At 45.7% G+C, this 25,910-nt stretch overlaps 1 protein-coding gene across 1 annotated transcript in view; it reads right to left on the bottom strand.

The window, feature by feature from the left end:
* The window catches only part of GLT1D1 (glycosyltransferase 1 domain containing 1), a 134,229-nt gene extending 116,806 nt beyond the window's left edge, over positions 1 to 17,423 (bottom strand). The window contains exons 1-3 of the mRNA XM_029218438.1: positions 17,110 to 17,423; positions 10,620 to 10,768; positions 5,614 to 5,719 (exon numbers count right to left, since the gene is read on the bottom strand). Of these exons, the coding sequence (XP_029074271.1) occupies positions 5,614 to 5,719; positions 10,620 to 10,768; positions 17,110 to 17,423 (569 nt within the window). The remainder of the gene's footprint in view (positions 1 to 5,613; positions 5,720 to 10,619; positions 10,769 to 17,109) is intronic.
* Positions 17,424 to 25,910: the final 8,487 nt, after the last annotated feature.

Here is a 25,910-nt window from a genome sequence, read left to right as displayed (position 1 = left end):
ACAAATTATTTGACAGCCTAAAACTTTGAGAAAAAAAAAAAGACACCAAAAGCAAGAACAGCCATCAAACAAAGAATAAGGTCAATAACACAAAGACCAAGCAATTTGCCCCATAACGGCGTTTATGAACAGCCACTCATCTGGCAAGCGTGATGCTCTACTTTTCGGTGAGAATGTCAGCTCCACATGGGCTGGAACGCTGCTCTGTTCATGGCCACCTCCCAAGCCCCTGGAGTGTCTGGCACCCAGGAGACGGGCAAAAATACCTGCTGCCTGTATACGTGTATAAGTAAGAGAAGGAACAGTTCTGCCTTAAATTCCAACAGGAAGCAGGTGAGGGGGAGGGATGGGTGGTGAGGGGGAGGGATGGGTGGCGAGGGGGAGAAAAGAGCAGGAAAATGTCCCAGGTGTGCGGAGCGGACTCTGTGTGCACAGCAGCCCGGCGGCTGACTGTGACTGTCCCCCACCCATGTGACCGTCCCCACCATCACGTCCTGCTCATTTCAGAACCCAAGATGAGGCATCAGCAGGAGCTACAGCGTCAGTTTAAGATGGCAGGGAAGGATGAGAGTCTTGGGAAGGTTCTCCTCAAAGGTGCATGTGAAAATGTTTTCGGAGTCAGAGGGGTGAACTGGAGCTAACTTGAAAGACAGGCCACTTATTCCAGGGCCACAGATAACACGGTCTTTCTTCTGGCTGCTCATATAGGAACAGGGAGCCTGGCTTTACACCCACCTAATAGATAACCTTTTAAGAGAGTTTCTAGCCCAAAGATCCTTGGAAGATAAAGATATTTAAAATAACACATTTCTACCATTTGCAAAAGCCAAGACATGGAAACAACCTAAGTGTCCATCGACAGAGGAATGGATAAAGAAGATGTGGTTCATATATATAATGGAATACTACTCAGCCATAACAAAGAATGAAATAATGTCATTTGCAGCAACATGGATGGACCTAGAGATGATCATACTAAGTGAAGTAAGTCAGACAGAGAAAGACAAATACCATGTGATATTTATATGTGGAATCTAAAATATGGCACAAACGAACCTATCTACGAAACAGAAACAGACTCACGGATGTAGAGAAGAGACTGGTGGTTGCTAAGGGGGAGGGGGGTTGGGGGAGGGATGGTGTGGGAGGTTGGGGTCAGCAGATGTAAACTATTATATATAGAATGGATAAACAACAAGATCCTACTGTACAGCACAGGGAACTATACTCAATATCCTGAGATAAACCATCATGGAAAAGAATATTTTAAAAAGAGTGTATATATATATATATGTAAAGCGAAATCACTTTGCTGTACAGCAGAAAGTACCACAATATTGTAAATCTACTATACTTCAATAAAAAATAAAATAAAATAAAATACTATTTAAGGTAACATAAAAATAAAGTAACACATTTTTTAGGAAAAATATAAAAGTACCACTTTTGCACTTTTGCTTGAACACTGCCATTTCAAAACACACTTACGTTGACATAGAATTGTTTGTCAAAAACATCTTTAGTAACACTGAAAAAGCATATGAAATTACCAACATTCAACAAGTTTTGACCTACAAAACAGTAGCTTCACGTGCCACTGATTCCGTAATCGTGAGAGTATTTGTGAGGCAATTCATTTCATACAAACTCTCTTTTGCTCATTTGCTAATGTTAAGTTAAAGTTAAAACAATGTTAAGTTTTTCTAATATGCACCTGAATAAGACTTCACTAAACAATTTCCACAAATTTCAAATACTCCTTATTTAATTTTGGTGTTTATAACTACCAAATACATATTATAATATTCATAAGCCAAAAAGTGGATGCTAAAATAAGTTCGCATACTATACCATACAGGAAAAGTTTTCAATACTAAAAAAGTTGAAAAGTATACCTTATAGGGAAAATGTAACTATTTAAATGAAACGCTTGTTATAAAGCTAGACAAGTTCAATGCTTTGTTCTACAGAAAAGTATGCTGTATTGTGTCGGACAAGAAATCTGCGATTCATGCAACTTCCCTGCCCACTAACTCCAATCAATATCCCCAAATAAAAATCAATGTGTGGGGCTTCCCTGGTGGCGCAGTGGTTGAGAGTCCGCCTGCCGATGCAGGGGACACGGGTTCGTGCCCCGGTCCAGGAGGATCCCACATGCCGCGGAGCGGCTGGGCCCGTGAGCCATGGCCGCTGAGCCTGCGCGTCCGGAGCCTGTGCTCCGCAACGGGAGAGGCCACAGCAGTGAGAGGCCCGCGTACCGCAAAAAAAAAAAAAAAAAAAAAAAAAATCAATGTGTGTTTTAATAACAACACAATGAATAATGTTAATGATAATATCATAAGATGAATTCATTCCACATTGTTTCTCCCAAGCAGAATGATTTTCCTTCTATGAGATAGTGCATTACAAACTGCAGGAATCTAAAGGCAATAAATTCTTAGGGTGTAAGAACAACAAGAAGAAGAAAACCTATAATGATAGATCACCTTTCGAGGTGAGCCAACACTGTTTTTAATACCTTCATTTATTGTAAAACACACACACGTACGCAGAGCGTACTCTATTTTAAAAAGGTTGCGTTTCCACATTTATGTCCAGGAAGTCTTCAGGAAGAAGCAGTGTCCTGAAATGCAATGCCATCTATTTGTAACCCTAGTTTTAAGGGGCAAGATTGACACCTATCTTTCCCCACAAAAAAATTAGGCTGCGAAATATAACCTGGGGTTCTGTCCTTGGTGTGGATCAGAAATGCGACAGTTACACACACTTGAAGAAGTCTGGATTCCCACGGCTTCTCAGCCATGCAAGGGTTACAGACGAGCACAGAAAATTCATGGTTAGTATAGCTTTTGTTATACAGCAGAAAGTAACACACCATTGCAAAGCAATTATACTCTAATAAAGATGTTAAATAATAATAATAAAAAAGAAAGAAAAAAGAAAATTCATGGTTGGCCACTTACTGGGGACATGGAAGCAGCCTAAATGTCAATCAACAGACGAATGGATAAGGAAAATGTGGCATGCACATACACTAGAATACTTTTCAGCCTTAAAAAAGGAGGACATCCCGACATCTGCAGCAACATGGATGAACCTGGGACATATTTATGTTCAGGGAAACAAGCCAGATGTGGAAGGACAAATACTGTATGATTCTACAGACACGTGGACTCTAAAGTAGTCAAACTCATGGAAGCATGAGTAGCATGGGAGGGGTTGGGAGAGGGGGAAACAGAGGGAGGGGAAAACAGGGAGGTATTAGTCAAAGGTCACAAAGTTTCAGTTGTACGAGATGAACATGCCCTAGAGCTCTCCTGTACAGCAGAGAGCCTACAGGTAATAATACTGTAGGTAAACAATTTGCTAAGAGGGTAGATTTTCTGTTAAGTGTTCTTATCATAAAAATTAAAATAAAATAATAAAAATAAAGAAGGTGGGAGTAAACTTTTGGAGGTGATGGATGTGGTTACAGCATAAATTGTGATGATGGTTTCACAGGTGTACACTGATCTCCAAACTCATCAAGTTGTGTGCGTTGATTACGTACAGCTTTTTGCATGGCAATCATTCCTCAGTAAAGTCGTTAAAAAATTAATAAGTAGTGTTTCCACATTTTAAAAATTCATCACCTGTTGTTTTTTTTTTTCCCCACAATGATTCAAAAATTTATTAGAGTTGAAAGGATGCTTCAACAGTACTGGTTGGGTTTTCGGTAAGCTCTGAATTCAGGGTGATTTGATGGCAGGTGAGACTGAATCAGCAGCAGCCGGTGGGTGCACGGGGGGCAGAGACCACATCCACCCACGTCAACCCTTCCGTGGAATCACCCCAGAAAGCCCGCCAAGAAGAGTGCTTTGCTTTGCTTTGGGTACGCATGTATATTTCTTCTTTCGATTTCATTAGCTCTTTTTTTCACAATTTTTATATGAACAGAGAGGATTTGTACTTTATTATGATGTTAGTTATTATGACTGTGATTGTTATAAAGAGAAAATGGGGTGGTTCTGTTTCCCCACCAAGCCTCCCAGTTCACTCCAGAATGCTGTACAGATATTATCATTTTCTAAGAATGCCTCGACATGAAGAAGGTTGGGAAGTACAGCTCTGGGTTCTCAGCAGGGGCAATAACTCCCATCCCAGGGGCTAGAAATGTGGGCAGGTGTGTTTAACTGCTGCAGTACCCAGCAGGTGCTGTGGACACGCAGTGTCCAGAGTCTGGGACATGCGGGGCAGCCCCACAATGAATAACTATCCTGCCCAGAATACCCACAGTGACCCTACTGAGAAACCCACTCGCTGGTTGCTCTCACAAATGGTTTATATATAGCCCAGAAACCCATATAGGTTAAGAGCCACGTCAAAGAGATTCCTCTTGACACAACTAGAAACATGAAAATTACCACAGAAAACATCTTGTTAGTGAAGGCAAACATACAGTAAAGGTGGTAAATCAGCCATGTATAAAGCTAGTAGGAAGGTTAAAAGACAAAGAGTAGGAAAATCACCTGTATACCACAATCTACATAGTTAAGGGAGATGCAAAACAAAAAGATGTAAAATACGTACGACATCAAAACCAGTAAATGTTGGGGGGAGCAGGGTGGGGAAGTAAAAAGGCAGTGTTGTTAAAATGTGCTTGAACTCAGAGAACAGCAAGTTAACATAATCACATAGATCGACAGACAGTAAATACAGTACGTAACTATGTAACATCTTTGTATGGTGACAGATGGAAACTAGACTTATCGTGGGGATCATCTTCAAATGTAGACACATATTGAATCACTATGTTGTGTAACAGGAACTAACATAGAGTTGTAGGTCAATCATACTTCAAAACCAACCAGTCAAACAAACAAACTCAGAGAAAAAGAGATCCAATTCGTGGTGACCAGAGGCGGGGAGTGGGGAAGGGGCAATTCGATGCAGGCAACCAAAGGTCCAAACTTCCAGGTGTAAGATAAATAAGTCCTAGGGATGTCACGTACAACGTGATACATATAATTAACCCTGCCGTATGTTATACGTGAAAGTTAAGCAAGTAAATCCTAAGAGTTCTCACCACAAGGAGAAAAGGGTTTTTTTTTTCTATTTATTTGAATTTGTATCCATACGAAATGATGAATGTTCAGTAAACTTCCTGTGATAATCGTTTCAAGTACGCAAGTCAAATCACTATGTCGTACAGCTTAAACTTATACAGGGCTGCACGTCAATCGTATCTCAAGGAAACTGGAAAAAATATTCTACTTGGGCAAACCTGATGCAAAGTCAACCCCAATTTGTGTGCTAATAAAGCTTGAGTTTATCCATCTCATCCCTTAGCAAGAATTCTGTTTCTTCCACCACTCAGAACATTCTAAGCACGTTCATCCAATATTAACTGTAGTCAAAGAACTATTCAAGTGCAATAACTTGTTTACAGTGACTACTTGTGGCAAAATAAACAGGCACCAAATGAAAGGAAAGATGAACAAAAAGAAAGAAATTGATTCTACATGGAAAGATGTAAACCTCCCAAACTACTGGTTTCCTCTGTCTTTGTGTGTCAGTGAATTTCAACCAAAAGGGTTAGATGCTTAACTCCTGTGAAATTCTCTTAAGTCTTACCTGGCTTCTTCTAGGACTTTTCCCATCACTTTGTTTTTTTCTCCCTGCTTAACGTCTTCATTTAAATCAGTTCCACCAAAGATGATTCCAAAAGGAATTCCATGACCTGCAAAATAGGATAATTAACAAAGCACAGTTTACCTTCGGAAACAACCCTTGGTAACCATCCCAAAGCAACGATATCAAAAATTGAAGTTCCCACAGCGTAGGGGGCATATTTGGTTGTTTGTTGAATTTTACCCACAGCTCTTCTGAATAGAACAGGTGTCACTGTTAAGAACATGACATGGGGTTAATCACGTGAGACAAGACGATTTTAAATCAATTTGCTTTCAATTTTAACACATGAAAAATGTTGTTGGCCTCCATCTATCAAAGCCAAGCGTATCGTTCGGAAATGGGTTAATCTGGAGCTACTGGTGCTCTTATGACAGAAAAAGAGGGCTTCAAATTCAGATCTGCTGTTCATAGTAACCGTCACCGTGCTGGCAAGGAACCAAGAGGGAGAGGAAAGAGACACAAACTGTATCTTCAGGCACACACAGTACAGCAGCAATGATAGAACGTGGAGGGCACAAATATATGGGAACCAAAAATACTGGAGATGCTGTGTGCGTCAAATGGAAAAGGATTCCCCCCGGGAGCATGTTTATTCTGAATGAAGGGCCCTGGGCTGATGGAAGGCACACTCCCTGGCTGGGTCATTTCACAAGGCACCAAGCGTGCACAGATCAAGTTAAACAGTGTGCTCATCACACAGGGCTCCCTAGAAGGACTTCCAAAGGTCAATAAAAATTTCAAAAGAGCAAAGGCAAACCACTAAACAGACCAGATCTAACTTCAGTCCATACTGGGGTTTCTCAAACAAGCCATCTCTACTGAGATTCAATATGTAAGTGGAGAAGGTACAGATCTTTCCTTGTATTTGCCTTACAAGTGTTTGTCACGCAAATGAGCAGATTCTATCTATCTTTTCTCTTTCTGGTGAAGTGCCTCTCACTTCACTGCGAAGAATTCAGCCTTTAGCTACTAAGCACACCAATAACACATAAGAGGTACAGAAAGGATGTGAGTAAAAAACTCAAATGAAAACTTAAAAAAAATTTTTTTAAGTAAAAAAAAAATCAAGTGCATTTTGATTAACACAATATGTGTGTAGGAAAACAATAAACATACATTTCTCTGTACAAAGAACACCTGTGAAAAGATAAACAGAAAAAACCTAGCTGCTGTTGCCTCTATAGAAGGGACCCTGGCAGTCCAGTGGTTAGAGCTCAATGCTTTCACTGAGGGCCCAGGTTCAAGCCCTGGCTGGGGAACTAAGATTCCACAAGCTGCACGGTCGGTGTGGCCAAAAGAAAAAAGAAGGAACCCGGAAGGCGACTGATCTGGAACAGGAGAGAAACTTACTTCTCTTCTCTCTATAACACTTTATATTGTTTGCATGTCTTACTATGGACTGGTGTGACCTTTTCCACAAATACTAAACAGTCAGGCAGACACGGAAAGGCGAGTGTGGTAGAGATGATTCCTCTTCTGCCATGGGCTTAGATTTTGGGGGATGCTGAGATGGGGAGAATGATTTTAGCACGTGGGATGGACTTGAATCTTTGGGGACCAGAGAAAGGTCTGTGGTAGGTAGAATAATGGCCTCCAAAGATGTCCATCTGTAATTCCCAGAATCTATGAATATGTTACACGGTGAAGGGGAATTAAGGTTTTGACTAATCTCTTCCTGTTTCTTGTTGAGAACGTGCTTTAGGCTTGAACCTAAAAGAACAGGCAGCATCAAGTGTCTGATTAAGAAGCCAGGCTCAGGAAACCACGAGATTTTCTTCTCAGCCAGCTACTGGGAGTGACCGGTTTTCAGCGTAAGCACTGATGTGGAAAGATCGCTAAGTTATGCACTTAAATATACAAAGTAGGGCTTCCCTGGTGGCGCAGCGGTTGAGAGTCCACCTGCCGATGCAGGGGACATGGGTTCGTGACCCGGTCTGGGAAGATCCCACATGCCGCGGAGCGGCTGGGCCCGTAAGCCATGGCCGCTGAGCCTGTGCGTCCAGAGCCTGTGCTCCGCAACGGGAGAGGTCACAACAGTGAGAGGCCCGCGTACCGCAAAAAAAAAAAATATATATGTGTGTGTGTGTGTGTGTGTGTGTGTGTGTGTGTGTGTGTGTGTATATATATATATATATATACACAAAGTAAGGCCTGCATATGAAGAGAGGGTCCAACTTCCTATGGTGTGGGAAGCAAGAGAGAGAGCTGGAAGATTAAATAAGGTTTGATACAGTGCAGGGAAACAGGAAGTCACCTTTAGCAATGAAACGTCTGAAAATTTCAGAAGCTGACACATTTTGCTAAGTGAAGTGCTATCCCCGTATGGTGATTACTGTGGGTAATTTGGGGCCTCAAGTGACATACCATCTCCTGAAAAGCTGCCACTGCCATGTCATTTAATTCATATTTGGAAAAAGCCACTCACGGCTCAACAACAAAATTATCTGCCCTGCCTCTACTCGGTGGCCACTGGGCTCTCAGTGAAGTCAAATTGGCCTTGGGAGGGTTAAGAAGAAATATCCAAAAATTGTAGCTAAAGCCAAGAGGATGACTGCATGCACATCCTTTCGAGGTCCAAGGAAGCAGTGTTTTTTGTTTTTGTTTTATTTTTATTTATTTATTTCTGGCTGCATTGGGTCTTCATTGCTGCACGCGGGCTTTCTCTAGCTGTGGCGAGCAGGGGCTACTCTTCGTCGTGGTGCGCGGGTTTCTCACTGCGGTGGCTTTTCTTGTTGCGGAGCACAGGCTCTAGGTGCGCAGGCTTCAGCAGTTGTGGCACACGGGCTCAGTAGTTGTGGCTCGCGGGCTCTAGAGTGCAGGCTCAGTGGTTGTGGAGCACGGGCTTAGTTGCTCTGCAGCATGTGGGATCTTCCCGGACCAGGGCTCAAACCTGTGTCCCCTGCATTGGCAGGAGGATTCTTAACCACTGCGCCACCAGGGAATCCCAGAAGCAGTGTTTAAAGGTCCCCGTGGATTCGTTTTCTAAGAGAAGGTACTGTTGTTTGACCTCAGTATTTACTATTAATTAAGAGCTCATGCTCTGTGCAGTTGCATCCAACACTTTGCAGGCAGAGATGCCAATCATTTTGCTGCAGTTGTAATGGTTTATGTTAGAAGTCAATTTGTCTGGTCTAAGGGAGGCCCAGAGAGCTGGTATAACATGATTTCTGGATGTGTCTGGGAGGATGTTTCTGGAAGAGATTAGCATTTGAATCTGTAGTCTGAGGAAGGAAGATCTCCCTCAACAATGCAGGTGGGCCTCACCCAATCCGTTGAGGGCTTGAATAGAACTAAAAGGGGGAGGAAGGGTGAATTCATGCTCTCTGCTTAAACTGGGACATCCATCGCCTCCTGCCCTCGGACATCACCACTCCTGGTTCTTGGGCTTCTAGACTCAGACTGGGGCTTACACCGACAGCCCCCCGATTCTCAGGCTTTCAGACTCGGGTTGAATGAAACCACCGGTTTTCCTGGGTGTCCAGCTTGCAGATGGCAGACTGTGGGAATTCTCAGCCTCTATAATCACATAGCCAATCCCTATAATAAATCTTCACATACATATGTGTGTGTGTGTATCTATATCTACATCTGTATCTATATCTATATTTCCTCTTGGCTCTGTTTCTCTAGAAAACCCTGACTAACACACCAGTAGAAAAGATAGCTCCCCGCAACCCTTGGGACTTCCCTGGTGGTCCAGTGGTTAAGGCTTTGAGCTTCTACTGCAGGGGGCATGGGTTCAATCCCTGGTTGGGGAACTAAGATCTCGCATGCCATGCAGCACGGCCAAAAAAAAAAAGAAAAGAAAAGAAAGCCCCAAAGCTTACGGTTGATTGCCCTGCTGGACATAACCAGTTCTGCAGCTAACCTAATCCTAGCCTATTCAAATTTCAGTCCCTCCGTGGATGGATCTAGAGACTGTCATACAGAGTGAAGTAAGTCAGAAGGACAAAAACAAATATTGTGTATTAACGCATATATGTGGAAACTAGAAAAATGGTACAGATGAACCGGTTTGCAGGGCAGAAATAGAGACACAGATGTAGAGAACAAACGTATGGCCATCAAGGGGGGAAACTGGGGGTGGTGGTGTGATGAATTGGGAGTTTGGGATTGACATGTGTACACTGATGTGTATAAAATGTATGACTAATAAGAACCTGCTGTATAAAAAAAATAATAAAATTCAAAAAAAAAAAAATCTCAGTCCCTCAAATGCTCTTTAAACTGGCTTTAGTATCTTAGTAGTTTCTTCATTAATAAATCAGTTGAATAAACTCTGTCCTATGTGCTCACTTCTATATTTTGTGAAAGAGTCACATTTTTAACTTTTGAAAATTAGACTTTGAATTAAGAAATACACATCAAAAACATTCAGGATAAAACTCTTCATGCCGTAGGGACTTCCCTGGTGGCGCAGTGGTTAGGAATCCGCCTGCCAGTGCAGGGGACAGGGGTTCAATCTCTGGTCCGGGAAGATCCCACATGCTGTGGAGCAACTAAGCCCGTGCACCACAATTACTGAGCCTGCGCTCTAGAGCCTGTGAGCCACAACTACTGAGCCCACGTGCCACAACTACTGAACCCTGCGTGCCTAGAGCCCGTGCTCCGCAACAAGAGAAGCCACCACAATGAGAAGCCTGTGCGCAGCAACGAAGACCCTATACAGCCAAAAATAAATTAATTAATTTTTTAAAAAAAATTGTAAAAAAAAAATGACTCTTCATGCCGTAAAAACAGCTTCAGTATATATGCATCCATTCTCAATTGGTGTAGTTACATCATTTTTAGAAAACTACTCCGTTTAGAAGAGCAAAGCAAAAAGATGATTGTATCCCTTCCATTTCTGAGCAGGGATAAGCCGCTTCATCGATGTTTAAGTTGAAGTCGCAGGCGCTCTGGTTTTGTGACTGCTAGGGCTCCACCTTTGGGGAAGGGGGGGTTACCTGGCAAAAGTCTACCCCCTCTATATAGATGAAGAGCCATAGCTGCCTCCAAGCTCTCAGCCTTGATGAAGTTGGAGATTTCGGATGGGCTTTCAAAGTCCAAGGCATTTTTCAGAATACACACGTGACCCGCAGCTTCTAGATGGTCCCTTTATCAAAAAATACACAGAGAAAGAAAAAGACAGGAGAGAAAAACATTAAAAGGGCACAAGTTGCTGCTGTGGTTAAAACTGAAAACCAATCCAAAGATTAGTCAAATCAGAAGTTAATACTACATATTTTCTGAATTGTCCTTTAGAGACAATCCACCTAAAATAACATTCATCCACCAGTCTCAGACACCAGGACTGGGACTGGCACCGAGGCCAGCAGGATGAAGGGCCAATTCAGGAAGGCTTGGCAGCCTTGACTCATGAGGCACCCACGGCCTCTTCCAGTGATATCTGCTGCACCAGAAAGCTCCCTTCCCTTCTTTAATTCTTTGATTTCACTTTTTCCTCGTGTTTCTCAAAGTTTGTGTTTAGGCATCTGTGACTCAGTTTTTCATCAAGAATTCAAAAGTCACCCATTATCAGAGCTTCAAGAAATACTCCATGGCCTTTCCATTCTACCTCCCAAATATCTTTCAAATATGTCTCTTTTCTTCTCATCCCGGTTCAGTTCCTTGCAACAGAAATCTAAAATACAAATCCGATAAGCCAAAAAGGAACTTCCTGAATGGCAGAAATAGCATGAGCAAAGTCAGAGGACAAATGAGAAACTGGGGGGAAAAAACACAACTATTTACAACACGTACAAAAGGAAAGAAGCTAATTTGCTTAATATGTAAAGAACTCTCATAAATCAATAAGAAAAAACCCTAACAACCCAATAGAAAAATAGGTATCACCATAAAATTGCAGTCCATGACAAACAAAACAAAACAAAACAAAAACAAAATAACCCTACAATTGGGCTTTTAAATATGAGAAATGGTGATCAACTTCAGTCATCCTTTTAATGTAGAAAATCTGTAAAGAACAAGAGTCTGCCTATGGCTTCATGAAATAAACATTCCTATACTGGGTAAACTGGCACAACCTCTTCTGTGGGCAAAGTAGAAACAGCTAATATATTTAAAATGCACAAACTCTGTGACCAAACAACTCCACTTCTCAGAACTGATTCCAAAGACACACTTGGATATGAGTGCAAAACATGCACCCAAGAATAATCACCGAGGCTACATCCGAAGTAGCAAAAAGACTAACACTGACCTCAGTGTGCGTCAGTAGGGGACCAGTCATATTATGGCGCATATGAGGTACTCAGGTCTGATGCCATGAAAAGAGTACAGATCACTGTTGAGTCATTTAGAATGAACTCCAAGACACACTGTTAATGAAAAGAGGACATGTTGTTAATGAAGTGTTCTTCAAAAGGTGAAGAACACCTTGTGCATATATAGTATCTGTGCACAGAACATCTCTAGAAGGATACAGAAGAAATAGATAATAATGATTCTGTCTAAAGAGGACCAGGGACCAGGGAGGGGGAGAGATTATCTTCTCATCACAGACCATTTTGCATGGCTGGATTCTTTGACCAGATGCATATATTACCTTTTTTTTTTTTTTTTGCGGTACGCGGGCCTCTCACTGTTGTGGCCTCTCCCGTTGTGGAGCACAGGCTCCAGACGCGCAGGCTCAGCGGCCATGGTCACGGGCCCAGCCGCTCTGCGGCATGTGGGATCTTCCCTGACCGGGGCACGAACCCGTGTCCCCTGCATCGGCAGGCGGACTCCCAACCACTGCGCCACCAGGGAAGCCCTATATTATCTCTTAAAATTGTTTGAGGTGCATGTGAATATACAAACAATCCAACCAGGTTCATTAAAACCCTCAAATGGGGACTCCCCTGGCAGTCCAGTGGTTAAGACTCTGTGCTTCCACTGCAGGGGATGCGGGTTTGATCCCTGGTTGGGGAACTAAGATTCTGCATGCTGCATGGCACGGCCAAAAAAAAAATTTTAAAAACAAAACAAAAAACCTCAAATGGCTTGGGGTAGTCAGCCCAAATGTCAACTCCATGAGAATGGGGCCTGGATCTGTCTTGCTTACTGAATAAAATAATGGCTGAATGTGTCTCTGGGATCAAGTCCAAACGCCCTAGCCTAGCACACAGCACCCTTCATAGCCTGCATCCCCTGCACAGCCAGGTGCATCCCACTCCTGACACCCTTAGCTCCAGTCCAGCCCTTCCACCTGCAGGACACACAACGCATCAGGTCTTCTGAGCCCCGTGACCATATCCCGACGTTCCCCAATGCCAGCTCCCTTCGGTGAAATCTGACAGCCCCTGCTGCTAACACAGCCGTCTCTCTCACTGTTTCCATTGTTCTCCGAGCCCATCGCTGCCACAGTCACTCTGGGATGCAGTTATATGAACAAGGCAGTCACATCGTACTTAGTGCTTCTATTACAGAATCGATAACCTACAAGGACCTACTGTACAGCACAGGGAACTATACTCAATATCTTGTAATAACCTACAATGGAAAAGAATCTGAAAAAAGAATGTGTGTGTGTGTGTGTGTGTGTGTGTGTGTGTAGAGAACTGAATCACTTTGTGGTACACCTGAAACTAATGCAACATTGTAAATCAACTATGCTCCAAAAAAAAAAAAATTGGAAAAAACAAAAAAACACAAAATCAGCACACAGGTGGCCATCAAGGACACTTAAAATTACCCTTGAAAATCTCTTAAATCATCTAGAAGATACTATACTACAAAGTTTAAACCCAATATAGCCATTTTTTCCCCCTAACTCCAGCAATAATAAAGAGTGTTACTCTTCAGCTGAACACCAGATGGATTAGCTGGCTTGCACTTAGGGGCAATAGTGTATCAAATAATAAGAGTAAACACAGAAGAATGAAGGATCTAGAATCTTTAAGCAAAATGACCATAAAATGACCAACCTGCTTACACCGTGGGAGCCTCAGGGGAACTAAGGACTTCTGAAGAAACGTTAGATTCAAATCCTCAAGCCCGCACCCACTCTGGGGAATATGGTGAGAATCCTCACCTACTCTACTACGGGAATGCTAAATTTTCTCTCTCTTTCTCTGTTTTCTCTTTTGTGTTTTAAATTAAATGCACAAGACTGAAGCTGTCACTGGGCCAAGAAAGAAAAACTAAGGCCTGGAGACTTGAGTTGGCTTCTGCTCTTGAAGCACGCTGAGTATCTTGATCTTATCATTTCCACTGTTAATGCTGATCCAATCACTGCCACCGCCCCACGCACCCCCAAACTCGTCTGGAAATGCTGATGGCAACTAACTGTTAAGCAGAGCCAGGACAGAAGCCTGCAGGCTGTCTAGCTATCAGCTCGTTTCAGCCTAAAACTACACATCATGCAAAACTAAAGATGTAATGTGCTTCAGAGGATGGGTTAAATAATTGTTATTCCATCTTCTTAAAACTTTAAAATGAGAAGTCAAAAATAAAAAGGTGCTGATAAATGGAAAAGAAACAATTTGAATTCTACTTAGGAAATCCATACCTGAGAGATTTCTGGTTGATGCAGAATCTATAGGGTAGGGCATATGGGATGGGGGTGGTTAGGTACAGATAACAGCTCGTTCTTGATTTATTAAACCTATTTTCAAATGGCATTTCAACACTAGCTTTATGTATGTATTTATTTATTTATTTGTTTGTTTATGGCTGTGTTGGGTCTTCGTTTCTGTGCGAGGGCTTTCCCAGTTGCGGCAAGCGGGGGCCACTCTTCATGGCGGTGCGCGGGCCTTTCACCGTCGCGGCCTCTCTTGTTGCAGGGCACGGGCTCCAGACGTGCAGGCTCAGTAGTTGTGGCTCATGGGCCCAGTTGCTCCGCGACATGTGGGGTCTTCCCAGACCAGGGCTCGAACCCGTGTCCCCTGCATTGGCAGGCGGATTCTTAACCACTGCACCACCAGGGAAGCCCAACACTAGCTTTATGATCTCATTAATATTCCAAAATAGTTTTTTTTTTTAATCTTAATTCTCTATGGACTGATACTCCAGCCTTCTTTCCAGTTGACTTGTAACACCTTTAAATTGCTCTGTCCTGGTTCCTTCTGAAACTGAGCAGGACCCTGTAGGGCTCCTGGGCACAAGATCCTTTCTGTGTCCCCCGTTTCTTGTTTGCAGGAAACAGGCTTCACTCAGCCTCCACAACCTTCCCTGAGTTCCAAAGGGCAGGTTCAAACAACTGCTAATCAGGGAAGGGTGGGGATGCAGAGACAGCGGAGGAGAAGTCAAGACACAGTAGTGCGGCCTGGGGGCAGGGTCCTGGTTGGAGATTCTACCTGAGACCAGATTAAAGGAGTGCAGGCCCTGCACACACCCGAATCCTTATCAGCAACCCCATCCTTGAACCACTGCTATAAAACTCCTCACCAGGTATTTGAATTTCTGTGAAAAAACTTCCCAATTTTAAGTTTGGATTGGGACACACAGTTTCAAGGGCAGGAGCCCGCTGTGTCCCCCTTTGCCTGGCAAAGCAATAAAGCTACCCTTTTCTACTTCACCCAAAACTCTGTCTCTGAGTTTTGATTCAGCGGTGGTGCACAGAGGCCGAGCTTTCAGCATCACTTCTGTGAATGATAACTTGATTCAACTAATAAATTCTCTGAGCACCTATTATGTCCCAGGGGTTCTGGCTTATTTGGCTTAAGGAAGGCTATTTATTATTTTTTTTGAGAATGAAAGCATCTCCAATAAATTAAGAGACTTTGAGCATGTTCCAGGAATTGACTGAAGCTCCTTGCACACCCCTGACCCAAGATTCAAAGATTCAGTGGGACTCTACCTGCTTCTACCTGGCTGAAATCCATCCCCTTTAACTGAGTACACAAAAAGGCTTAATCATTTGTGTGTTTAACTTATGTGAATTTCCATAAACTATGATGTCTTGATTAAAGAAAAAAAAAAAAGATAGCAAGAGAAACAAAAAAGATAGGGCAGGCAACACGAATTGCATTCCATTCCATAGCCATGAGCCCCTGCATGATCCTGAGGTGGGAAACAGGAATCTAATATTCCTTAAGGCCGTCCCACGCTGTGGGCCTCTGAGTGCGAGCGCCTGGCTGGGAGCAATGCTTCTAACAGGACACAGCACCCACTGGCAGCCCAGTGATGTCAACCAAGGCTCACCTGGGGGGGAAACAGTGTCATGTCACTGGTGGGTCGAAGTCACCTGTGCTGAGCTGTGAAATGTTACCCTCTGACGATATTTCAAAAATGTCTGATATGTTAAAAGAAACGATGCTGGTCTTGAATCCACGGTGGAGCTCAGCAAGATGAAGGCTTTTGTGTGAATGCAATGCCCGCATGAACCCGTGAGCCCCAGTTCGGAAAGGTAAACTGGACAGAGCACTGTCTCCCTTGCCCTTCCGTAAATGAAATGAGATAATAACCCATTTGCAGGACATGGTGTTACCGTGCATATTATCTTTGTGGGTGTGTTTTGCAAACAGTAAAGTGTATCTACTTTTTTAATGCAATTCTAATGGGATTCCCGTACTCAAGAGAATTACTGTTAGGAAATCACTCTTTTTAAAAGGAAGCAAAAATACAATCACAAAACAGGCAAAGCATCTAGATCAGGTCTCAAACCCAAATGTCTGCTGAGCTCAGACTGCTGAAATAGATGAATGGGGAGACGGGAGGCGGTGGGGACCATAAGGCATGAGGAGTCCCCACCAAACGGGAGAGAAAGGTCCCATCTGCAGGGGTCAGTCCTGCACTGTCTAATAAGGCAAAGTGGACCAACGGAGCACTGCGGACATGGCAAGTCTGAACAGAGTGGTGCAGAGTGTAAAATATACATACAGCGCATTCGTAATTTCTGCACTGATGACATGCTGCTATGATATTTGGATATACTGAGTTCATGGGAATGTATTATTAAAATTAATTTAACTTCTTAATTAATTTAGTTTCTTTCTGCTTTGTTTAAAGTGACTACTAGAACGTTTTAAATGACACATGAGGCTCCCTTCATGTCTGAACAAGCTGGATTAAATCCTCTTCAGCTCTAGACAGCGGGTACCATGCAGACACCGTCTCACGGTGGCCAGTTCTGCCAGTTCGCCAAGAGAAGCCAGGTATTTGAATTTCTGTGAAAAAACTTCCCAATTTTAACCACCTCCCCTGCAAGTTATTTCCTGCTCCTTCGATGCCAACAATGTTTGTTATTCCCTTAAGTCTTCAAAAGTTCACAGGTCTGCTTTTCCCCTTGCCTTTATTGATAAGAATCAGTAAAGCTTTCACTCTGAAACGAGTGGCCTCCATAGCATCCATTCCCATGTCCCCGCTTCCTGCAGCCTGGAACGTCCCCGTCACTCATTTGAACGGGAAGCACCCAACCCCTGGATCCAACCAGAGCACCCCACCTATGTACGCTCCCATCCCGGGGTATGCAATTTGGGGCCTGGGGCTGCACTTTCAGACACTCAAACTCACTGTTTCTTGCTGGGCTTGAACTGGATGGACGTAGGGTTGGGAGGTGCTAGGAAAGAAAACCTGACAGGAGTGGGAAGTGGACCCAAGACACAGAGAGCCACTGACTCCTGTCCATGTCCTCTTAGCTGCAAAATCACACCTGAAGCCCGCGCCACCTCCAGACTTTTTATAGGATAAGCCGCGAAATCCCAGTCCTTGTCCAGGCCGACTGGGGTTGGGTTTTCAGTGCCGTGAGGCTGAAAATCTCTGCGAGGATTAGAGACCAGCAGCTTAGACTCTTTCTTGTTCGCTGATATAAAATCCACTTGTTGCATCTAGCTCCTTGTAAGCCATCAGAATCTCCGACCACAGCGGGTTATCTTTCCCCCATGCCCCTCCATCCCTTCCACGGCAACAGTCCTCTGACCTCAGAGGGTCCCAAAGCCCCTCCCTGTCTCCCGTTTCTTATTTGGAGAAAAAGGCTTTAGTTTCCTAGACCCTCCCTGAATTCCAAAGGGTAGACTCAAGAGGTCACTAATTAGGGAAAGGGAGGGGACACAGAAACAGAGTAGAAGCAGTCAAGAAAGAATAGTTCAAAACAACAAAAACAAATAAAAAGGGAAAAAATTTTTTAAAAAAGAAGAAAAAAAGAAACAATAGCTCAGTGATAAAACAGAGTCCTAGATCCTCCTGAAGTGATACAGATAACAATGTGATGCATCTCTTTGAGTCGTTCTGCAAGAACTAAGACCCCTCACCCAGGTGGAGGATGGTGACTACACACTGAGCGTAACCATGTGGACCCTGAGGACTGAGGTTCCCAGAACATCACTCCGTTACCTCTCCACCAACCAATCAAAAGAAAGGCATGCACCCTGCAGCCCTCATCCCAAATGTTGCCTTTAAAAACACTTCCCTGAAAACCACTGGGGAGTTTGGGTCTTTGGAGCATGAGCTGCCCATTCTCCTTATTTGGCACCCGCAATAAACACCGTACTTTCCTTCACCACAACCTGGTGTCAGTAGGTTGGCTTTGCTGTGCATCGGGCGCGTGGACCCAAGGCTCGGTTGAGTAACACAGTGAGAAGTGCCCGCTGCTCACTCGGCAGCACACGCCAGAGCTCCACGAGCATCTCTGACATCCTGTCTCTCCTCTGCTGCATCATCCCAGGTCCTTCCAAATCATTTTCGAATCTATACTCTCCCTCCCTATGTCGCCACCTCAGTCCCTCACTCTGCAATCCTGCTAGCATTCAATCCAGAACCTTCACTGTGGCAACCATTCGGCTCACGCCGGCCAGGCCAGCTGCTCTCTCTTGCTGGCTCTTCAGCTGCCTCGGCTTCTCAACTCCACAAGCCCCTTCCCGCCTCAGGGCATCCGCACATACAGGTCCCTTGGCCAGGAATGCTGTTCCCAACCTCTCTCCCTCTTCACCCAGCTAACCTGCAGGTTTGAAACCCCAGCTTAAAAAGTTATTTCTCATACACATATGTTCACAGCGGCACTATTCATAGTAGCCAGTAAGTGGAAACCACCCAAATGTCCTTCAACTGATGGATGGACAAGCAAAATGTGGTATGTCCGTCAACGGGATGTATTATTCAGCTATACAAGAATTAAGTACTGATGCATTATGTAAAGTCCTCAAAAAGGACCACATAGCATATGATTCCATTTATAGGAGATGTCCAGAATAGGCAAATCCATGGGGACAGAAAGACTAGTGGTTGCCCAGAGCTGGGAAGGGGGCATGGGGGGGGGGTGACTGCTAATGGGTCTGGGGTGCCTTTTGAGACGGCTGAAAATGTTCTGAAATTAGATAGTGGCAATGGTGTGTGACTTTATGAATATACTAAAAACCACTGAATTGGATGCTTTTAAAAGGGTGAATTTTATGGTATGTGAATTATACCTCAATAAAAGAAACTGTATGAGAAAGAAAAAACTATTTCTCAGGGGAGCCTCCCAGACTCCCCCCCAGAACTAGGTCTGTCCTTCGAACATACTTTTACCACCCAGCACTTCTTCCTAGCACTGATCATGCTGTAATTAAATAATCTGTGTAATCGTATGTTCGTGCTAGAAGGCTGGAAACTTCTTTCAAATGACAGGGCTTAGCACTGAGCTGATGTGCTAAAAATTCTCTGGCTCAATGGCTGCTGGCTTCTGCAGGGCTCACCTGTCCTTCCCTGGCTCCACGCCCAGGGTCTTCACAGTGCTGTGCCCACTAGAGATGCTCAATAATAAATATTTGCCAAATGAAAACAATAACCGACAATGATTACATCGGGGGAGGAAAGGAAATAGCCTCTTCCCACTGACTTCATGTCCATCTGCAGTTTCTGAAACTGAGCAGGACCCTGGGGGGCTCCTGGGCTCAGAAGCCTTTCTGTGTCCCCCATTTCTTGTTTGTAGGAAATACGCTGCAGCCTCCATGGCCTTCCCTGCGTTCCAAAGGGCAGGTTCAAACAGTTGCTAATCAGCGGAGGCAGGGGTTGCAGAGACCAGGGGGGAGCAGCTAAGACACAACAGAGCAGGGGGATGGGATGAAGTAGGAGACTGGGATTGACATGTATACACTACTGTGTATAAAACAGATAACTAATGAGAACCCGCTCTATAGCACAGGGAACTCTACTCAATGCACTGTGGTAACCTAAATGGGAAGGAAATCTAAAAAAGAGGGGATATAGGTATACATATAACCGACGCACTTTGCTGTATAGCAGAAACTAACACAACATTGTAAAGCAACTACAATCCAATCAGAATTAATTTTAAAAAAAGAAACTATAAAAAGAACTATAAAACTATAAAAAAGAAACCTTGGGGCAGGGTCCTGGTTCCACCTCAAGGGATACCCAGAACAACATCTTTGAGCTCTTCTGCAGAACTAAAACCCCCAACAAATGGAAAATGCTAACTACTTGATAAAGCAGTTTTCATTCCAGAGAGGAGGTCACAGTTTTATAACCTCGAGAACCACAGAAGCTCACCAGACCCCCGGAGGCCAGATTAAAGGACTGTAGGCCCTGCACACACCCTGATCCTTATCAGCAACCCTGCCCTTGACCCATTGCTATAAAACTCCTCAGGGACTTCCCTGGTGGTCCAGTGGTTAAGACTCCGCGCTTCCACTGCAGGCGGCATGGGTTCAATCCCTGGTTGGGGAGCTAAGATCCCGATTGCCACATGGCTTGGCCAAAACAAACAAAAGCCAAAACAACTCCTCACCAAATCCTCCCGGGTTGGGACACACAGTTTTTTGAGGGCATTAGCCCACTGTGGCCCCCTCTGCCTGGCAAAGCAATAAAGCTATTGTTTTCTACTTCACCGAAAACTCTGCTTCCGAGATTGGATTTGGCACCGGGGCACAGAGGCCAGGTTTTCGGCATCATTTCCTTGGCATCTTCTAAAGAAAAAGTAGAAAACTTGAATAGGCTCAGGTTTTTTTCCTTCCCAGATGCTTGGCACTCACAGCAGAAGGCAGCTGGGCAGTAGGGTCAGGGTTGCATTGGATGCCACGATGTTTGCCTTTCTTCCTTTTTTTTTTTTCCCCTTCCAGTGAGTTTCCAGAAAGTCTTGTTTGCTTCTGTTATCTAAAGTGCTTCCCATTCAAATAAAAATACTTTTATACACCGTCTTCCAGACGAAGGCTGAAGGAAGAATACGAGTCACAGCCGCTGTACAAAGTGCTGCTGTCGCTCGGGGACGCTGCGTTCACTGGGGCGCCAGGGCGCTCATCCAAGCACTGACTTTTAGGACTCCCTACTCTGGACCTCGGAAGCCTCAATCCTTCACCTTTTCTTCTTTCCCATCTCTCTCTCTTCTTATTTTGTATGTATGTATGTATGTACGTATTCTATTTTAAAATTTTTTTGGCTGTACCTTGCGGCTTGCGGGATCTTAGTTCCCCAACCAGGGACTGAACCTGGGCCCTTGGCAGTGAAAGTGCAGAGTCCTAACCACTGGACCACCAGGGAACTCCCTTCTTTTCCATCTCTTTTCCTGCATTTCCCTAAACCCTTAGCAGTGAGGCAGACAAACTCTAGGTGTGAGGCCCAGGAGTCTAGCGAGCCTCTGATAGTCCGGTTTAGAGCAAGGGGTCAGCATGCCCTCCCTGGAAATGGTCAGAGAGTAAATACCTCTGGGCTGGCAGGTGGCTGATCTCTGGCCAACTGCTCAGCTCTGCTATTTATTTCAGCCTAGCAGGAGGCGCACTTTGAAACTCTGATCTCCTGTTACCTCGTCACTAAAGCAACGGTGTGACTTTTGTTTTTGTTTTTTTTACATCTATGACTTGTGCAATTTAAACTTCGACCTTCACTGTTAGCAACTGATCTGAACCCCTTCGCCTGATTTAGAGGATCCTCAAGATTGCCTGGTTCTTCTGGAAACTGGAGATTAGAGGTGAATGGGGGCCCGTGGGTCCCCTCGCTGCACCCGGCTTCTAGCTGACCCAGGTGACACCACGGGGACACAGACCAAATGGAGACACAGAGAGCAGCGCTGCTGGGCAGGCCAGGCTCCCTGATTCTCGTCCACACAAGAGCCCATGTAACAGTGCCAGCAAACCGCATACCCCAAGCATAGCTCCTTTTTGTTCAGAGGTGAAAAAAACCTCTGATGCAGGTTCCTAACATTTATGGTGCTTAGGAGACAATCCCAGAGAGTAGGCCCTGATTAGGGTTTTAAAAATTCTAGCAAACAGCCCCTAGGTTAGAAGGGAAAGTCACCTGACCCAGGGCAGACTGATTGTACCGAAGGATATGTAAGGTGCCACATAGACAATAAAACAGTCCCTCTCTAGTTATCAATCCCCAGACAAGTATTCCCCCCACATGCCTTCTCCATCACCTACACCTTCTAAAAAACTCCTAGACAGCAGAGGCCCAAGGTTACTACAAAGACCCCAATATACCCAGCTTTTCTTGGTTTTCTCTCAGTATTTTCCCTCTATAATGAAGTTGTGGATTTTTTTTTTTTCCCCTCACTCTTGATGAAGTTAATTTGTAGATCAGGACCCACAAAGTGGAGGCCACCCCATGGCCCGGCTGATGTCACAAATCTCAGCGCACGTCAGCCTGTGCACAGGACAGGCCTCGTGGTCAAGGAAACAATACACATCAGTCACGATGCTCTGACTCATCTTTGGCGCGGTCTCTGACCCTAGAAAAATAGGGCCTGCTGCCTTGTAAGGGAATCCCCGATGGCCTAGTCAGTCATGCCCTGTTTCCATGTTGTTGCTTCTGAGATTCTATAAAACTCGCTCTCAGCCAAAATCCCTCAGAAGAGGGCTAGGCTGCTTGGGAGGCACTGTGCCCCCCAATCCATGGACTGTTTTCCCTTGAATAAGGGGCATCAGCGTCATTACTAAATCGTATTCGTTTTGTCGTTAGACACGCTCCATATTCAACTGCCAAGCCCTGTGCATTTCACTTCTTAAATATGTCACTTCCAAACGGCATCTCCTCTGCCACCATCCTGATCTACCCTTCAGGCTGCAGCCCAAACCACCTTCAATGACATATAAACCTGATAGCGTTTCGTGGTTGCATCCCGTTCCTGACACAAAACTGCAGGTCCTGTGTGACGTGCATCCTACCTGCCTCTCAACCACGTCTGCACACTCCCCCGAGAGCGGGGTTTGTCAGCCTCGGTACCACTGACATTTTGAGCTCGTTCAGTCTTTGCCGTAGGGCTGTTCTGTGCATTGCAGGGTGTGTAGCTGCACACCTGGCCTCTACCCACTGGATGCCAGGAGCCCCTCACCCCCAGTCGTGACAACAAAAATGTCTCCATGTACTACTCCAAGTCCCCGGGGGGCAAAATCACTCCTTCCTCCTCTGCACATTCTCTTGGCCTCTGCTCCCATGGAGAATCACTGACCTAGAACATTCTATACTGCTAAGTTTGCACAACTCAGTTTGGGAAGGGATCCGCTCTTGTCCACATCCTACCTGCTGCCCCTCTGCCTGAGACACCCCGCCCCAACACTAACCCTTCCCTGCCTCGCCAACTCAGGTTCATATTCTTACGAACAGCCCACGTTTATTAAGTGCATACTAAGCACCAAGCCTGGTTCAAAACACTGAAAATGTATTACCTTATATTTGATCCTGATAACAAGCCTCTGTGGCAGGTCTGAGCTGCAATTATGTAACCTGGCTTAGATATTAGGGATTTTAAGCAGGGAAGGCGCCTTGTGAAGGCAGGAGGTCTGCTCCAGAGCCTGTGTCTTTCTACCAGTTTGCGATGCCTGAACCATCCCACGTCTAGCCTGGGGTGGTTCCCCAGAGCATCCTACACGTCCAGTCCTGTACGGATGTGCCCATCACAAGTCAGCACCGCTATTTATGTATCGGGTGTTCATTCACAACTACAAGCTTGAGTGTGCAAGAACAGACTCATTTCTTCTTTTTTTAAGTCCCTTCTTAATTAACTCAGACACCCTCCCCTGCTAGACTGATGAGGACCCCGACCTTACTCGTTTGAGGGGGGGCTCCCTCCGCTGCTGCCCAGGGTCCCTTGAGGGTCGCAGGGGGTCTTCCCCAGAGAACGTGTGAGGAGCTCCTCTGGTTCTCACTGCTTCCTGGTAATTGGCTCCCAGGGAAGTCTGTCACCATGGAAACCTCCCTGCCCTCCCCTTCAGGAGACCGAGCATCCTCTCCTCAAGGAACCTAGGCTTTCACAAGACAGAAGATGTCTTCCAGCAACTTCCGCTTTTCCCTTTTTCTTCCCCCCCACCCCCAGCCATCCTTCCTGAGTGAAGGGGAGACCAAAGCCTGGCTCTGAAGACAGAGCAAAGCACAAAGAACAATCTTTATTCTGCGTCATGCACAGCCAGGAAAACAAAGAACAAAGTAACTAAAGGGCCCTGCACCCTGCTGAATGTCCGTGGAAGTGCCCGCCTGGCTCCCCTGAGGGCCCTTTGGTGGCTGCAAGCCTTTGGAAGATTGGGGCTCCAGTGTACAGCTCAAGTGAGGAGTGCAGTGTTAAATAATGGATGTTCTCGCTAGTTTCCACAGCATAAACTATGGGTGCAGGCTCTGCTGGACTGGCCCCTCTCTCTCTGACCTCCTTTCCTTGCTGTAGGCCAGAGAGCATGGATTCTTTCTGTTTCTCAAGCCTGTCAAGCTTGCTCTGACCCCAGGACCTGTGTCCATGCTATTACTCTGTCCCAGGTCCATCCATCCTTCCAGATCCTTGAGTGGCTGCCTCCTTCTGTCACTGGGGTCTTGGCCTGAATGTCACCTCCTCAGAGAGTCCTCCTCTGAAGCCACAGCCCCAGTCACCTCCTTCATTTCTGGTTAATCCTGCAGTCTCTCTCTCCCCCACTGGAATGTGCTCCATGAGGGTAGAGACCACCATGTGCCTCCTGGCTGTTTATGTCCAAATGGGTGACAGCTGGTACTTCCCTGGCGGTCCAGTGGTTAAGACTCTGCACTTCCATGGCAGGGGGCAGGGGTTCGATCCCTAGTGGGGGAATTAAGATCCCGCATGCCACACAGCATGGCCAAAAAAATAAATAAATAAACAGTGGTGAGCATAGCTGCCTTCCAAATGAGTGATAGCAGTGCCACTGACTTAAGATAAACCTGTGCAGTGAAAATCCTCATGAGAAAAACCTGACGGTAAACTTCCGAAGGCTGATGTACCCTGTCGCTGCTGCTCTTTAGGAGAAGAGGACGTGAAAGGGGAGGTGTGGCCGCAATCACTCATTTGGATGATGAGGAAGAAGGCCCACAGAGGGGAAGTCAATTGAGAAATTTCATGAAGCAAGTCAGTTTGCTTAAAAAAAAAAAAAAAAAGCTGCTATGAAACTTCAGGCACTAATCAGCTCCCTCCCTGCCCTGGGGACTTACCTTCCAGCAGGGAGAAGACAAAAAGTGGAGGAATAAACCTAGAAAACAAGATAACTGCAGGGAAAGACAAATGTTAAGAAGATAACCAAGCAAGGAGGTGGGGAACGTGGAAATGGCTGAGGGGAAGAGGAAAGGCTACTTTGTGGGGTTTTTTGTTTTGTTTTTTCGCCACACTTCACAGGCACGCGGGATCTTAGTTCCCCGACCAGGGATTGAACCCGTGCCCCCTGCAGTTGAAGCTTAGAGTCTTAACCACTGGACCGCCAGGGCAGTCCAAGGAAAGGCTACTTTGGATGGCAGGTCCAGTAACACTGGTTTGCACTTTTGCTGCGCCTTCTGCCTGGAAATCCTGGTCCACCCCTACTCCCACCCCCACCCCGCCAGGCCGCCCCAGCTTCAAGGGACCCTCGTCGCACCCAGGATGCTGCGCAAACGTCACTCTAAGAAGGAGGCCTCCCCGGAGCATCCCGCCTAAAACAGCGCACGCGCACAAGCGGCCCTCGCGGGTGTGTGTACACGGATCTATAGGTATCACTGTATATTTACAGCCATGTGTTTGTATTCTTTCTCTCCCGTCCCCGCAGACGTGCCGTGTCCCTAAGCCCCGACTTCGCGTTCCGTCGCCGCCTCCCCAAACCTAGGGCGCTCACGATCGATCAATACGGAGCGTCCGTGAAGACGGCCGCGCCGAGATGCGTCCGCAGAACGCCGAGCAGCCTCCGCCGCGCTGAGGCCTGCCTCGCGGGGCCGCCCAGGCGCCGGGCACCTGGGTGCCTTTCCACGGCGTCAGCGGCCAAGCGGCCTCGGGGGAGCGTTAGGACCGCAGCGCCGGGCGGGTCCCGGGCACCCGCGCCGGAGCCAGACACGCGCCCCTCGCCGCCCCCGCGCTACCCCGGGCCCCGCACCCTCCGGCCGGTCCGTTTGGGCGCGCGGTTCGGGGAGGCCGGGCCGCCCCC

Source organism: Monodon monoceros, unplaced genomic scaffold (genome assembly GCF_005190385.1).
Source record: "Monodon monoceros isolate NGI ecotype Baffin Bay Population unplaced genomic scaffold, NGI_Narwhal_1 Super_Scaffold_1, whole genome shotgun sequence".
In the NCBI taxonomy this organism is placed as follows: Eukaryota; Metazoa; Chordata; class Mammalia; order Artiodactyla; family Monodontidae; genus Monodon; species Monodon monoceros.
The sequence above is the reverse complement of the archived record's forward strand: the minus strand, read 5'-3'. Positions and strand labels throughout refer to the sequence as shown.